At 40.1% G+C, this 16,203-nt stretch overlaps 1 protein-coding gene across 4 annotated transcripts; it reads right to left on the bottom strand.

The window, feature by feature from the left end:
* Positions 1 to 4,814: 4,814 nt before the first annotated feature.
* tardbpl (TAR DNA binding protein, like) lies at positions 4,815 to 9,637 on the bottom strand. Of its 4 annotated transcripts, XR_001198395.3 has the most exons (7): positions 8,882 to 9,636; positions 8,461 to 8,624; positions 8,226 to 8,366; positions 7,942 to 8,112; positions 7,718 to 7,829; positions 6,720 to 6,866; positions 4,815 to 5,519 (listed from the first exon to the last, which is right to left on the bottom strand). XR_001198395.3 is itself a non-coding variant. In XM_013136513.3 (6 exons), the coding sequence occupies exons 1-6, from the start codon at positions 9,120 to 9,122 to the stop codon at positions 6,772 to 6,774; spliced, it is 924 nt and encodes a 307-aa protein (XP_012991967.1). In that variant the 5' UTR covers positions 9,123 to 9,636; the 3' UTR covers positions 5,584 to 6,771. The 4 variants fall into 4 exon arrangements, 3 of the variants coding, with proteins under 3 accessions (XP_012991967.1, XP_010890078.1, XP_010890077.1); XM_013136513.3 differs by lacking the exon at positions 4,815 to 5,519 and having other exon boundaries at positions 5,584 to 6,866; XM_010891776.3 differs by lacking the exon at positions 4,815 to 5,519 and having other exon boundaries at positions 5,584 to 6,866; positions 7,745 to 7,829.
* Between the last annotated feature and the right edge of the window lie 6,566 nt (positions 9,638 to 16,203).

Below are 16,203 nucleotides of genomic sequence, written 5' to 3'. Positions count from 1 at the left end.
AGCTTTTGTAGTCCTTACTATCCAGCCTTGCACTGTAAACAGGATTCAGGTTTGTACTCTCTGCAAATAGCTACCCAGGGTTAAATTGGGAAGGAATGGTGTTCAAAAGTGGCAACTTCCTTTAGTTTGTCCATCATAAAATAAAATGTATCTTTTTGGTCATCTTTTAAAGGCATAAGTAAAACGTTGTAAGTTGGTCATCTGTGTGTTTAACTTGTATGTTGAAACATGTTAGCGGTTTAGCTGTCCGCTAAGCTAAAGCTTCCTACCCTCGCAACAAGGGAAATGGCTGGAACGCTAGAATCCTGTTGCACACTGACATGACGCTGGCTTCAGGCTTCGTTTGACTGGAGATCACTGACAATGAAAGGGAAGGGGGTGCTTGGATAACATAGAGAAAATCAGAATGCTTATCTGAAACTAGAGCTGTGATCCGGGTGGTTTTGAAGGAGGGGATCTTAAGACCCACAGGCTAGAAAGATGCCAATGGATCCTGTGTGGTTTTTCTACACTCCCCGAAGTAGGCGCCCCCCTTCAAGACTAGATTCACACCCAACTTGGAATAACCAGGAATTTCCTATTGCAAGCTGGATGTGGATCTAATAACTGGGAGCTAAATTAGTATGGATTGGTCATGGTCAACAGCGAGAAGGATGGAGTACCGCACTTCTGGTTGGCATGAGACACTGCTGTCCTGTTTGTCCTTGCCAGGACATGCTTGTCCAACAGTATCTTGTAGAAGTTGTTCTGCGATAGGATGAGGGCTAGGAGCTCCAAGTAATTTATTAACAATAATTCCCACACAGCAATCCTCACTGCCTGAAGGGGGCAGGTTTGGTGAACCCCATTGTGACTCATTCACTCTCCGCACTGACGCATGCATGGTTCCTTATGAGACTTTATCCAAGGTTCAGGAATGGAAGGTGCTGCAATGCATTCAGGCAGCTCTTGGTTCTCTCAAATCCTGACATTGAACATGACAAAGAAGACTTGAGGTGTTATGACTGCACTACCGCCAGTCAATTGCACATAAGCCCTGAGCCTCTTACACTTAATTGGTACCAAAGTGGGATTGTAGAAACGGGTAAACTGGCACAAGTGTGTCCATCAGATTTATGGTTTTAAATGGAGATTTCCTTTGAGGGTCTGTAAGTGTAGAATGGGACACATTGTTCTGCCCCTTATAGTGCATTGAAGGCTTAATCTAAAATGTAAAATGGAATCCCAAATTTTCAAAAATAGTGGGAACATTACAAATTTTATAAAATATGTTTAGATTGTCATTCGGCATTCTGTGCCCTCCAAAAAAAACAACTTTTTGTTAATTAGCTTAAGTAGAGGCTTCTGACATGTCTAAATATATTATTTGTATGGAGATGAGACAACTTCTGGCTTTGCCAGTTCTCTGTGATCCTTTGAGAATTCTTCACCTCTCAAACCATCTTTCTCAGTGTGTGAGAATATACTTGTCTTTTTCAGGATGGTTCATGACAGCTTTAGTTGATTTGAACTTAATGACTATTGCCATAATAGTGATCTGCAGCAAAATAAGGTAAAAGGAGTAATTGGATTTGATAATAATGTAATCTATGTAGAATCTGGAATTGTACAAAACAATTAAAGTTGAATGAATGGGTATGAATGTAATTTCTGTCTGGTATCAAGATTTAATTGCCCAGCTCTTCCTACCAACTTTCTTTTCATGGAATTTGTTGAAGGTGGATTGACCAATTGAAATGCATCATACAAATGAGGTAAATGCCTGGTTAAGGTGGGGACATTTTTAAGCACCCATCAAACAGATTATGTCTTGTGTTTTCAAATGCAGGAAGAAGTTTTTTAGTCCTCAAAATGGTATGAAAACCCAGGAATCTCCATAACTCAAGGGTAATACCATGGTCATACCAATAGCAATAACAACATTGGTCATAAATGGAGATTTCAGTTAATTTTTATCCAGACACGGAATGTGCTATTTGATGATGATCATGATCACAGCGCCAATGGACAAGTGGTTAAAATCCTCACACACAATCCAAAGCAAGCTGGACGAAGCAGGAGGGCGGAAACTTCCATCCCCTGATAAGTGACAGAAGTCTTGTCATCCCTAAGGATTCTTATAAATAAAATCAAACAAAAATGTACATGCATTAACATTCTACTTTTTAAGTACATCTCCGTCTTGAGGAACTGTACTGTGGCCTTTCATGGCTTTCTATTTCCGTCACCAGTCAGTATCTAATGTGACCACCATTTGCTTCATCCAGCGCAATGCAACTCCTGCACCCAGAGTTAATCAGACTGTCGAATAGTGTCTGATTCTTAAACGGCTGTGCAAAGTTTCTGTAGCAACTGAAACATGCTGTGGGACATGTTGATCAAGTGCGAATCAAACATGCTCCGTGGCTGATATCTGGTGAGCACGCAGGCCATGGAAGAACTGGGATATTTACAGCTTCCAGGATGGTTTACAGATCCTTGCAACAAGGGGCCGTGCAGTATCATGCATAACATGAGATTATGATGGTGAATGAATGGCATGGCAATGGGCCTCAGAACCTTGTCACACGCTATCTCTGTCCATTCAAGCTGTCATTGTTGCAACTGTATTCATTGACCGTAGCCCATACCATAACCCCATCACCAACACAGGGTGCTTATTGTTGACATCTGCACTATGGCCACACAAAGCCATGCATGTTGTCTGCCATCTGCCTGGTACTGTTACAAGTGGGATTCAACCGTGATAGAGCACACTTCTCCAGTGTGCCATTGGCCATGGAAAGTGAGTGTTTTCCCACCTGAAGTCTGTTGCAATGCCTGACTGTAGTCCGTTTAAGACTCTGGGGAGTAACACGTGGTCTGCGGCTGTGGGGCCGGTTGGATGTGCAAACAAATTACTTTGGAAGTGGCTTTAGGTAGAGAAAAATAACATTATTTACTACTGGCTCATGCAAAATCACTTTTAGTCAATACTGACAAACATGCATTCCTGAGAATATACGGCCCTTGTCTTGTTGACGCAATCATGAGAAAGAGACAGAAAAAGAGAGGTTTCGGGTTACTGGATTAACACAATCTGATTTACATCAACAGAAGCCATCCATTGTGGTGTCCTAGTGTCCCAGTCTAAATAATATATTTTGTTGCACACTCATTAAACAAAATAAGTTTCTGGAGCACCACTTGTTTACAAATTGACTTACCTTCTGGACAGTGAAGATCTGTATCACTCTGTCAGTGTATCTCACAAATAACTTTTGAGATGTTTGTGTCCATGGTTAAATATTTGATGATGGTTAAATGTGATTTGTGCATGAAGTAACAATGAAAACAACTGTATTTTACCATACCTCATGAAACAAGAAGCAATTATATGCATTGGCATCTATGCTTCTTTGTGCACAAAAAAGCTCAGGTACTATTCTGTTCATAATGTGTGCTTCCGACACAAAATGACAACTAACAGCTTGCTTACACAAAAGAGACTGCTGCCCCCTGTAGGAATATCTGCAAATGTCAACTTGTTTGTCAGGGTCAGGAACCCCTGTAGCAAAAAGACGAATCAGATTCAAGTAAAGCTGAATCAGTTTCATGAATGTGAGACTAAGAAGTTGACAGAGCATCACAGGGATTTGAATCAGGGGCTCTTCAGGTTTTTAAAGCCGCCTTAAATACTTGCTGAAATCAAGAAAAATCATGTCAGACCTTGTTTCACCTATGAAAACATTTCATGTCAATGAATGTTTGACTGACCTTCAAGTCTTTGAGTGATGGACTGTTGTTTCCCTCTTGTTGTGTCTCACATCAATGATTTTCATTTCGTGTTATCAAAACGTGTTCAGCTACATTTTAAGTATTCATTCAGTTGTTATTCATGCAATGAATATGTCCCAAATCTTTCGTTACCCCAGAAATGTACTTTCTCTGCCTTCAGACTAACCCTTAGTCACAATATCTCTGACTCTAAATACTCTATCTCCAGAGTACTAACTGTTTACAATTGCTTTTGAGCTAAAGGGAATATACAGTGTTTGAGAAAAGTTGTTTACTAATGCCCAAATTGTTGAAAAAGATTCTTATTGTGTATATGGATGGCTTTAAAAATAATAATGCCAAAAGCAAATATCTGTTTATTTAGTATGCAATTAGACTTATTTGGTCAAATTGATTTGCACATTAAATGGCCTGAATCCAGGGCTGTCTTTTTGTTTTCTAATTAGTGTTATCCATTTAGTATCATTAGTTTAATATCTTTGGCTCAGAAAATCTTGATTATGAGGTAAAGTTTTGCTGGTTCAGTTGGATTTTTCCACAGTTCTTAGAGGTTCTACATAAAGGTCCTCGGTGAGGATACAGACCACATCTGTAACACATTTGATCTTTTCTGTATATTTGCATGCCAAAAAGCAAGATAACTATAGGAAAAGTGATGAAATATGTATCTACTCAGTAATGGTTAAATGGGCAATATGTAAGATCTCTACTGTACTACTAGCATAAACAAGCAAATGTTTCAAATTATAAACCAAATACTACTTTCACAATTATTTAAGAAATGTCAATCTTTACAAGTGTATAAAACATGAAACCTTGCTGTACTTTCTGATATAGCATGAATTACAGCCTGTAACAAGCAACAAAAACGCAAACACTTTCTCCACACTGGCTTGAGTCATTCAAAACGCATACATTCTAATGTGATCACTTAAGGGTGACAGCCAATCTGTCTAAACTCAACAAATTGAAGTTGATTTATACAATATTTCTTGCAGATTTACTGTGTTCTTATCTAAACTAAGAAATGCAACAAATTGTAAAAAAAATATAACCTTTATTTTACACTTCAGAGAACTAAAAATAGAGTTCATACCAGTACACATGTGATACGATTCGTACACAAGTGATACGATCCTATCAGAGTTCAATCATCTATTTTACAAATATCCGAACCCTGTAAAATGTACTCAATTTCCTTTACAGTCTAAGGAACTCACACTGGCCCCATCAGTGACTGAAATCGTACAATTTCAACTACACGAAAAATAATTATATTAATACTTAAAATAACAGCCTTTAACTTAAATCTTTGCATTTACAATAAGCAGTGGCTGTATTCGGACAAAGCATAACTTTACAACAGAAAATTAAATTTTCAGAAGCAAGTTTTAAATCAAGTAATGTCTTATATAGACATAAAACAGAAAAACATGATTGTCACTTAATCGCAGGCAATTGGTTCAATCAAGATTTGGCCCTGTTTTAAGGTGTCATTTGAAGGTGTAAAACAAACACCTCTGCCCAATTGAGAATGGTCCATTTTTATTTCAATGGTTGTGGTCCAAGAGGTCTTTGTTAGTGAGATGAAGAAGTCCCTTTTCAGGCATAAGGCATTTTTGCTGCATCTTTACGGTTGGCTTGTTGCCCCCAAACAGTGCACCAAACTCCAGTCTTCAGTTTCCAAAATTTGACCACGCTGGGGTTCTGATGTAAACCTGGGTCGGCTGTGTCCAAGGTCCCTATACATGCGAATTAAAGTGTTGGCAGTTCAATTAATGTTAACATTAAAAAAATAAGTCACTGTCAGGTAGGCAACATACCTATTCAAATTTTGTTTTATTCAAGAATTCCCTTTGATTCACAAAACATAAAATGCATTAAAAAAAAAAAAAATCAATAGGGACTTAAATGCTCTCCACTTCATTCTCTTACTCCGACATCCTCTTACTCCATCACTGTGGCCATACTTGAACATTAAAAAAACTAAATCATCAAGGTTAAACAATTTCTCTGGTTCAAATGCAGTTTACCCAACTCAATTTGTTGATTTACTATCATGTGATGCAATGCTCCACTGCAGCTGGCCCCATCACATCATCAGATAGGTGAATATTGGCCAGAGAGATTTTTTTGATTGGGACTGTAACAAATGTTGTGCCAATACTGCAAATGCATTCTTGACTAGGTTTTTTTTTTTACCACTGGGAGCTAAATGAATGTTTAATTTGAACTGAATTATGACCTCTGTTCTATGAACTTTCAAGGAAAAAAGGCCACATCTTTAGCTTTTGTTCACAAACACGTTGGACCACGTTGATAATTTCCAGATATTTTAATAAACTGATGTGCTTTTTAAGCCTCAGAAGGGTTTAAATCAGCTTCTAATGTTCTCAACTATGGCCACAATGAATTCACATCATATACACCTCCAAGCTTCCCTAGTGCTCCCAACACAGACAATCACCAACAACAGGTCACATTTTCACACGGAAAGGGGTAGGAACAAGGAAAAAATAAAGCACGCACCATACAGCATTCACATCAAATCAGACAGCAAGAAAGGATACAAGAAAGGATACATATTCATACCGCTAAACATTCCACTGTGTTTAAGATTTATAAACTTCATAGAAATATTAGAGGAGAGAGGCCTTAGGGATGAATGCGACAAATGTCATTTTGATGGTCATGGGACACACTCGTACTTGCTTCTTCCTTTCACACTCGCATAAAGCCACAGGTTCTTCTCAACTCTCGCAGACATCTGGCCAGATTTTTTTGCATCGCACAAACAGTCCTTTCCACACTTGCGTTCTTTCCCGTTCGCTCACTCAGTCGCTCACTCTTTGGCCACCACCAATCGCATTGTTCTCAGAAGCGATATAAAGCAGACAAGGTTATTATATCCATGAAAAGGGGAGAAAAAAGGCAACACCCACCGTCTAACACAGTATATGCAGAGTGAAGCTGTGTCTTTTGATGGCAAAGCATTTACACATGGGAAGAGGGGTACTGATACTGAGTTCGGTCGAACATTGCTGCCAACGAGGGGCTTCTTCCCGGGAAATTCGAAAAGAATTGGTTAACTGTTGAAGAGATTTTCATGAAGGCGTTTCCATGAAATGGTAAACAAAGATACAATCAACTGCATACAGATTAAACATCAAGGCCAATTTCAGACCATTTAACCAAACACGTGTGGTTGAGGGGGGGCTTTCGTGATACTCGTGCATCTCCGAAATATCTACTTAGCATGCAGTCATCTCATGTCTTATACAAAATAACTTTTCTCAAGAAACAGAAAAACAAAAAACTACATATGTAGTGTAGCAGTTTACCACTAAAACTAAACACTACAATCACTCTGTGCACTCATTTTCTACAGAATTAGTCACATACACACGCAAACACACACACACACACACACAAATTCAAATATTTTCTTTAACAAAATAAAAAGGCAATAGTTTTAAATGCAGGGACATTGGATATGACTAACTTTCGTTGCCCCCCAAAATACTTACCAGATAAATCTAGAAATAAGAAAGACTTCAAATAAAATCTCTCTACATTCCCCAACCTGATGACTTGGACTCCATAGAGGTGCCAAAGCCAGAGCTAAACCCACTGCTGGAGGCAGAATTGGTGCCTGCAGCCCACCCCAGGCTAGCAGAGCTGGGGGTGCTATAACTGGTGTTGCTGGAGCTATAGGCCTGGCTCTGATCGCGGGTGGCACTGGCCTGCCCGGCGGCAGTGGTGCCTGCTGCATTGGTCTGACCCTGCTGGTTAGCCAGCATACCCATCATGCCCCAGCTGCTCTGCAGAGCAGCAGCCATCATGGCTGGGTTAAGGCTAAGACCCCCGAAATTCACCCCGGTACTGCCACCGCTCCCTATACCTCCACGACCCCCGCCATATCCCTGACCCCCGAACCCACCAGCCCCACGATCCATCATTTGCCTACTATTATTGTGCTTAGGCTCTGCATTGGAGATGTGCACGCTGACGCCCTTTATGATCAGGTCCTCTCCGCACAGGGCTGAGGCAACCTAGAGAGGGGAGTGAGTGAAAATGGTTCAACGCGCAAATCAAACAGCGAACACTGCACACCAAATCAGGTCTAGATCAAACGCGCTCTGCTAGAGCCATAGGAAACCATACCTGATCGTCGGCAAAAGTGACAAAGGCAAATGCCCGGAAAGGTTTGGGAATGAAGACGTCAGTGACCTCGCCGTACTGCATAAAAAACTGCCGGAGCTCATCTGTGGTTATGTCCTCTGTGCAGCGACCAACAAATATTTTACGGCTGCGCATGGGTTCATCGGGACCTGCCTAACATGGACAATAAGAGAGAAGCACTTGAGTATTTTACCTGCACAAGGAAAATAAAATAGGACCAGAGGATATTCTTGAAATACGCAGATGCACCGGAATTGTTCCAATACCTTAGAGTTGGGTAGTTTGCAGTCACACCATCTTCCGTCGATCATGTGTCGTTGAGAAATCACTTTGGACTGAGTCTCATACTCAGTGAAGCGAACAAAGCCGAAGCCCTTTGAGTTCCCAGTCTTCACATCTCTTTTGACCTGCAGTCACACAGGCAAACAAACCAAGTATGATTATTGACATGAATGCTTACCTCCAAGTACATCAAACCATATATTGATAAGTCTGGTTTACCTGAACCATGATAACTTCACCAAAAGTTGCAAAGTAGTCTTTCAAATCTTGCTCAGACGTTTTCCAAGGCAATCCAAGGATAATGAGGTCTGATGTTTTCTCGATACCTCTTTTCATTTTCACAGCAGAGGCAGCATCCATTTCATCCATCTTCCTTTTGTTATCTGACATAGGAATGCAATGTTGTATGATAAGAGCCTGTCACATATGTAAACAATGCTAAATACTTATTAGTGGAAAACTAGTTAAACCACAGTTTTTATGTAGTTCTAGAGTAGTCTATATACTTGAAGACATCAACAAACATTTTGTGCAACAACCGTTGGTACAACCGGTGTTAGCAAAAATGGCAATACAAATACACTATCTTGATTGCTGCGACCTGTCCAGTAAATGTCTTTAGGTACTAAAAACACCTTACCTTTTGGGTAGTTAACGACGTATACCAGACTACCCCAGTCATTCTCTGGTGCATGCAAGATACCCTCAACTAGACGGACGCCTCGCATGCACTGAGACACTGGGTTTCTGTAACGTAGGCCACATGCTCCAGGAAACTGGGCTGCTACTGTTGATAGCAAAACAGTGCCATCATCCTCAGAAGGGATCTCCATTGGCTCTTCGTTTTCATCCTCGGCAACGCGAATGTACAACTCTGCCATAGCTTCAAAGTTATATCAAGAGGCAACGCTATCAGGCTAATGGCTAATTCGCGTTCACAAAGCTACTACTATGGCGCACGCGGTGTTGTCGATTATTGCAAGCCAGGTGACAACGTGATATTCCAAGATTTTTCTAATCCAACCAGCCTAATAAAAAATGACGAAAGACAAAAAGTATATCTTGTGGGTTCATGGGACAGACGTCGGTTCTCAAAACGCGATACAGTAGTTGGTGGCTGTAGGTACTGAATGGGCCTTCGAGCAGGCTAAACAAATAACGCACACGTTCACGAAATGAATGTTTAGCAGAATCTCGCGTGCATGATATCAAAATATCGGATACGTTTACCAGTCTAAGAACAAGTTTGACCCAGTTGACGACTGTCGTTGATTAAATATTATAAACAGCGTAATTACACCTCAAATTTGTGCGGAAACAAATAATGTGAAAGGCGTCCGCTAATCTCCCTTGCCTTCAAACTTCGAACAAAATGGCTGCTTTGCTTGTGGTCTGTACCATTTACGGAATGACATCATCTTTTGGGAGGTCTCATGAGTAGCCAGATGAAAAACACGAGGCTATCAATGTATTGGCCTATAGATATTAAATACTGATAGCTATATGGTCTATATCAAAAAGCACCAATACATTGGGTTATGCATAATATTGAAGTAGGCAACCGTCAAGCATATGTATGTAAACAAATACAATCACGCTGGATAACGCCTTAAAGGTGTGTAGCAACCTGGAGCCCCAACCTGCTATTAAATACACAGCTACACCCACATTCAACACTGAATCTATTCAGCATGGGGCCCCATGAAGTGTGGCAGCTTGTTCCTTCCCACAGAAAATGTCCCTTTTGGTCAGTCACTTTGGTGCATCTACACCAAAGAGGACCATGCGTTGCCGCATCAGTTCTCACATGGCAAGTCGATATGGCCACCCCATACACTGTATTAGTGGAAAAAGTCTGAGTTCCAAAAGCTCCTGCAGGAAAGCCAGCACATCTGCAGTAGCGCTATGGCAGGACTTCCCCTACCCCGGCACCACATCGGTTGATCAATCACATTCAGGTTTTTGTGTGATGTGGTTGCTAAATAAAGAGAATCAGAACAGGATTGGATAAGCTTCCGAAGACACATAACTTGACTGTCAAGAGTCCGCTGGGAGTTGTTTTGATGAAGCAGGGCCATAACTAAGAATTGGATACAACAACATTTGAGGAAAAGGGGTGAAAAAATGAAATAAATTAAACTGATGCACAGTAGCTAGGCAAAACTCACTGGTATTGTCAATACTTAGGAAGAAACATTGCGAGGAGGCAGACTCTGATGGGCAGACTGGCCTTGCTTGGTGAAGATTAGAAGAATACATTAACTTTTTAGGCAACATCCATATTTACATGTTCAGATAACCCGCTGGTCAATAAATACAGATGGGCAGCAGTCATAGTCTTTAAGCAGAATCCTCTCCTTGCAATTGTCACAACACAGCTCATATGGTGACAAGCAAGGGAGTCGGCACATTGGCATTAAAGTAACAAACATTTTTATTAATAACTAACAAAGTATAGAACTACAAAGGAAAACTGACCTGTGAAGTGTGAACATAGGCACATGAGGAGTGTAACAGAGATGCATGGATGGGTGTAAAATGTTTAAGTGTTAAGGGGTGCGCCTAATTAGCCAAATCACAAAACAAGAATATGTTTTAAGTGTTGATATATTGTTTGTTGATATGTTGTATTGCCCAGTTATAGTACCCCTAAATTATACAGAATCATGCTTTCTATTTTTGGTGTAGTCATCCTGAGATTCATTTTGGTGTACTTTTGTGTAAGTCTATTTAACAAAGAGATGTTTAGCATTTTCAAAGCAAACCATCTGAGTTTTTACCAACACTAGTCCTCGAGTACTGCCAACAGCACAGCACAAATTTTTTTTGTAGCCCAGACAAGCATTCCCAAATCAACTTGTCAACAAATCATCAAGCCCTTATTTAATTAAAACGGATGAGATAGTTGGGGGAGGGGGGGGATAAAATAGCTTTTTGGGGTAATCGAGGATTGGAGTTGGCAAACACAGCAGTACAGTAAAGTATAGGGCCATTCAGGATTTTGCAGTAGTTGCAGTCTGTTTATTGAACCAAAAGAGGGTGGTGTTGTTCATGTTATCTCTTCATTTTCAAGATAAATGGGTTGAATGTCCAGAGGGAAGCTTGCAGATAAAACTGATTTATGTACAATGTTTTTTCAAATGTGTTTTTATTAAAAGTCAAAAAATAATTAAAATGTTTACATATTAGTCAACAAACAAAAATGATATGAAAACCTACAGACAAAACAAAATGAAAAAATACAGACATTCAAAAAACTCCCACTTTGTAACTGTAAACTCAATACTTAAATTCTTTCCTCAAAAGCATATGCATTTGCAATATTTTATTGATTTTATTGGTGTTGCTTGGGGAAGCATGACGCTTGCCACGCCAGTGTTATGGATTTGATTCCAACCACGGATGTATATGAAAATATGTAGATATGCACTGGATGTGCGTCTGCCAAATGACTAAAATATAAATTGTTAAAAAAAAAACTGCATCAATGTTGCGTAGTCCTATTATCCAGATGTTTCATTAAATTATCCAAATTAATAAATAATTTCTGAAAAAAGAATTTGTGGTAACATTTCCTGACCTCTCATAATTTATAAATTAAATTGTTCTGTGTCATAACACATTAGACTGAAACATCCCCATTCATTTTGTACACTTTTGTTATTTTGCCCTCTTCCTACGCACTGGAGATTACGTTCATTATAACAAAGCACTGTTACGCAGTAAAATGCATCATATACAATGGGCTTTGAAGCAGAGCATTTTAACTTCCTTGTGTCTTTGGTCCCCATCTGGCATATGAACTTGTGAGCAGGAAACATAGTAGTGCCGCAAAGTACACCAACATCCCACGTCTTTCATGTGGCCTCTCTTGGCTATTATTCTATTTGTATAGACTATTAACCGTCTTCTCAAAGTAAAAAATCCCTTTCATGTATTTGTGCGTCTTTTTTGTGTTTTAATTTCAGTCAAAGCATATGGTTTGCACATCTGGGAGATACTAAATATGATGGCACTCAGCCCCCACACTGCTGCAGTGAAGTGATCCATACGTGGTCTTCAGTGCTATTGCTCATAATCACTCATTACCATTGTAAATGATCCCTTTCTTGATGGGCTATGTTCACAGAGTGTGTTTAATGTGTTAGGTGAATGAAGAAAGGTGCACTATTGACAAATAAAGTCCATGTCAAACCCCCAAAAAGTAAAAAAAAAGAAGTAAAATATCCAGAAGGAATAGAGCTTATAGTTGTTGACATTAGTCTTTGAATTTAAAAGAGTTTGAACAATACTGAGGTGTGTTTCTTCAGTCTGGGGTGTAAGAAAAGTTTCCAAGCATGTTTTAAATCTAGGAATGGACTTGTACTGTAAACAGCTGAAAGGATATTTATTTCATACTTTGGCCTGGCTTGTTGATTAAATTGACCAACTACTGTATTCATTTTCAAACCTTTGAATTTTGTATTTACTAAAAGAAGTACAGCTTAGATTTGTGAAATCTGTATGGGTATGGGTTAAAAATCACAATTCAAATACCCATGTAACAATGGTTATGTTGCATAGTAGCAGATGTGCTTGTGACACTATTGGGTATGAGCTCAAAGGTTAAAAAAACAAACACATAACAAAAACTGTTGCAGCTGGTAGCTACGGAACCTTGCCAAATCTACATAGCCTAATTGTTCTCATGTGGGGATGGCAGAACTGAAGCAGTAGTAAAAGAGGATGATGTTTCCCGTTTAAAAGATGCCAATAGGTTTTCAATAGCAGGAATATTTTATGAATGGGACACAGGCCTATTCTTAAATTGACCTTAAGCAAAAAAAGTGATTGACATAGTGATCCACAAATTAGTATACCCAACCACAGCTACTTTGCAGTGCAGAATAAGAAGGTGGGGGATTTAGTTTTAGGCAATTATTTGACTGCTATGTTAAATTTGTGAAACTCTGTTGAGATTTCAACTTTAGCGGCATTAAAATGTTTATCAAATGTTATCAATTTCCTAGGAAATGGGCATAAAATAAATTAAATTCACCACCAAATTCATCAGACTTAATAAAAATTTATGAACTGCACGTGCTTATGATATTTGTAATAACAACACCAGATAGCCCAAGTGGTTTTCAAGGGACTATTTTGTTTTCACGCCATTGCCCAAAGCCAAAGATACCATTGGTAAAGTGTCAACACATACCTGTTTTTCAGCCCAAGGACCTGTTTAGACTAAGCGTACCAGTTCACCATTTACATATACAATTTAATAAATGTGTATCCTACCAGTCATTTTTATAGAACAGAAATTGAACCATGTTGTCTCAACAGCAGATGAAACACTGTAAATCTTGATAATTTTTGTAAATAAAATAATTGAATATATATACACTGCCAAAGAAATGGAGGGAAAATATAATCATCATAGTATAACACCAAGACAATTTAATTTCAGGGATATCAATCTGTCCAGTTAGGAAGCATAAGTGATTTCTAATGAATGTCACTTGTTTTGGTGCAAATGAAAGTGAGAACAGGTGCCCTGGAGAGGCAACAGCAAGACAACCCCCAAAATAGGAATGGTTTTGCAGGTGGTGGCCACAGACAATTGCTCTCTCCATATCCTTCCTTCTCTAGTTTTGTGTTTTGCAGGTGTCCTTGTCACTACTGGTAGCATGAGGCAGTTACCTGCAGCTGATTGAGGTTGCGCAGGTAGTCCAGCTCCTCCTAGAAGGAACATCCATACGTGTCGTCGCAAGAAGGTTTGCTGTGTCTCCCAACACAGCTTCAAGAGCATGGAGGAGATACTAGGACACGGGCCGATACACAAGTAGACCTGAGCAGGGCAGTAAAAGGGCATCAACCCAGCAGCAGGACCGGTATCTACACCTTTTTGCGCGAGGTGGAGGAGAATAGCTGCCAGAGCCCTACAAAATGACCTCCAGCGGGCTACTGGTGTGCATGTTTCTGACCAAACTGTCAGAAACAGACTCCATGAGGGTGTCATGAGGGCCCGATGTCCTCTAGTGGGACCTGTGCTTACAGCCCAACACCGTTCAGCTCGATTAGCATTCGCCAGAGAACACTGGAATTGGGAGGTCCACCATTGGCACCTTGTTCTCTTCACAGATGAGAGCAGGTTCACATTTACATTCCCCAGACCTGAATCCAATTGAGAACCTCTGGGACGTTATGTGTCGGTGCATCTGATGCCGCCAAGACTGTCCAGACGGTCCAGGAGCTCACTGATGCCATGATCCAGGTCTGAGAGGAGATCCCCAGGACACCATCCACCGTCTCATCAGACGTTGTCTAGAGTGCATACAGGCATGTGGGGCCCATACACACTGCTGAGTCACATTATGAGTTGCACACAACACACAAGTTAGAACAACCTTTGATTTCAATTGTTTACTTGGATTTTCGGTTTCGAGTTTGAATCCAGCCCTCAGTTGGATGGCGATTTTGGTTTCCATTGACCGTTGTTACATAATTTGGTTTCTCAACAAATTACTCAATGTATAGTAAAGATGTTGATCTTTAATATATTTCTTTCATTGAGACCTGATGTGTGATATAAGTGTTCCCTTAATTTTTTTGAACAATGTAGTATTTGACAGCAAAAATAGTTTTGTGGGGTTACTTTCACCTCCAGGGCCTCCTGTTTCATTCTGTCTCAGCTCTGTTCATAGAGAGAACACTGTTGAGTTCCACTGTTTGAATCCTTTAGACTGTAATGCATTTGCTGTTTAAAATAAAGTATTTTATGTGTGTGAGTCTGAAGCTGTGGTCTGAAGCTTGGCAAAGTGGGTGGATTTACTACCTCCCTGTTTGGCACTGTCCGGGGATACCTTGGGATAGGGCCACAGTGTCTCTGTCTTGTTTGAAGTCCCAACTATTTATATCACATTCGTTTATGTGACAGGGGACTAGGGTCAGTCTGAAACGTGTGCTCAGGTATCCTTTTTAATCCAAGGAATGCTCTAACTCTCCTGGAGTCCTGTCTAACCTTAGGAGGACGTGAGCCCTTGGACCATGCCTCAGGACTGCCTGGCCTGAATTAATCGTGACTGTTCCTGTCCAGAGTCCTCCTGGTTGTGTTGCAGATCAAGTTACTGCCTGATGATTCCTCCTGTCACTGCCACCTGATTGGCCCTCTCCTTGTCCATCTGATGGGCCCTCTCCTTATCCACCTGATTGGCCCTCTCCTTATCCACCTGATTGTCCCTCTTCTTGTCCACCTGATTGTCCCTGACTTGGATTCTGTTCAAAGACTCTGGGCCCAACTCAAATACATTTATTGATCTGCTGTCATTTGAACATGTAAAAACACTGACATGGCCTAAAAGATAATGTAGTATAATGTTCACCCTACATGGCCAAAAGAGGACTGGCCAACACTCAGGGTCTGGTTCCTCAAGCTCTTTTGAAAACTGATGATGTTGATTGATAGATTGTGGGAGTGTTTTATAAAATACATTTGATTGATTGATTGTGGGAGTGGCCTTGGTTAACATTTTGGAAGAGAAAACAAAATAAAATGGCAAGCTGTTTTACAGTAGGCTACTAAGAAAAGTACATTCCAGATTTTGCAGGTTTTCCCACTTACAAAGCATGTAGAAGTCTGTAATTGTTATCATAGGTACTCTTCAACTGTGAGTGACGGAATCTAAAATCCAGAAAATCACATTGTATAATTTTTAAGTACTTAATTAGCATTTTATTGCATGACCTAAGTATTTGATACATCACAAAAGCAGAACTTAATATTTGGTACAGAAACCTTTGCTTGCAATTACAGAGAACATACGTTTCCTGTAGTTCTTGACCAGGTTTGCACACACTGCAGCAGGGATTTGGGCCCACTCCTCCATACAGACCTTCTCCAGATCAATCAGGTTTAAGGGCTGTCGCTGGGCAATACGGACTTTCAGCTCCCTCCAAAGATTTTCTATTGCACAGGTGTCA

This window comes from Esox lucius, chromosome 12 (assembly GCF_011004845.1).
Source record: "Esox lucius isolate fEsoLuc1 chromosome 12, fEsoLuc1.pri, whole genome shotgun sequence".
Lineage (NCBI taxonomy): Eukaryota > Metazoa > Chordata > Actinopteri > Esociformes > Esocidae > Esox > Esox lucius.
Note: the sequence above shows the minus strand (reverse complement) of the source record. Positions and strands in the feature narration are given on the sequence as shown.

What these genes read in the sequence shown, in the direction of transcription:
- tardbpl (XM_010891775.3), bottom strand. Translation starts at nt 9,122, where the DNA reads ATGGCAGAGTTGTACATTCGCGTTGCCGAGGATGAAAACGAAGAGCCA. An exon ending in GTGAAGTTATCATGGTTCAG is followed by an intron (nt 8,367 to 8,460) that starts GTAAACCAGACT and finishes GTGTGACTGCAG; the next exon opens with GTCAAAAGAGATGTGAAGAC. An exon ending in GCAAACTACCCAACTCTAAG is followed by an intron (nt 8,113 to 8,225) that starts GTATTGGAACAA and finishes TGTCCATGTTAG; the next exon opens with GCAGGTCCCGATGAACCCAT.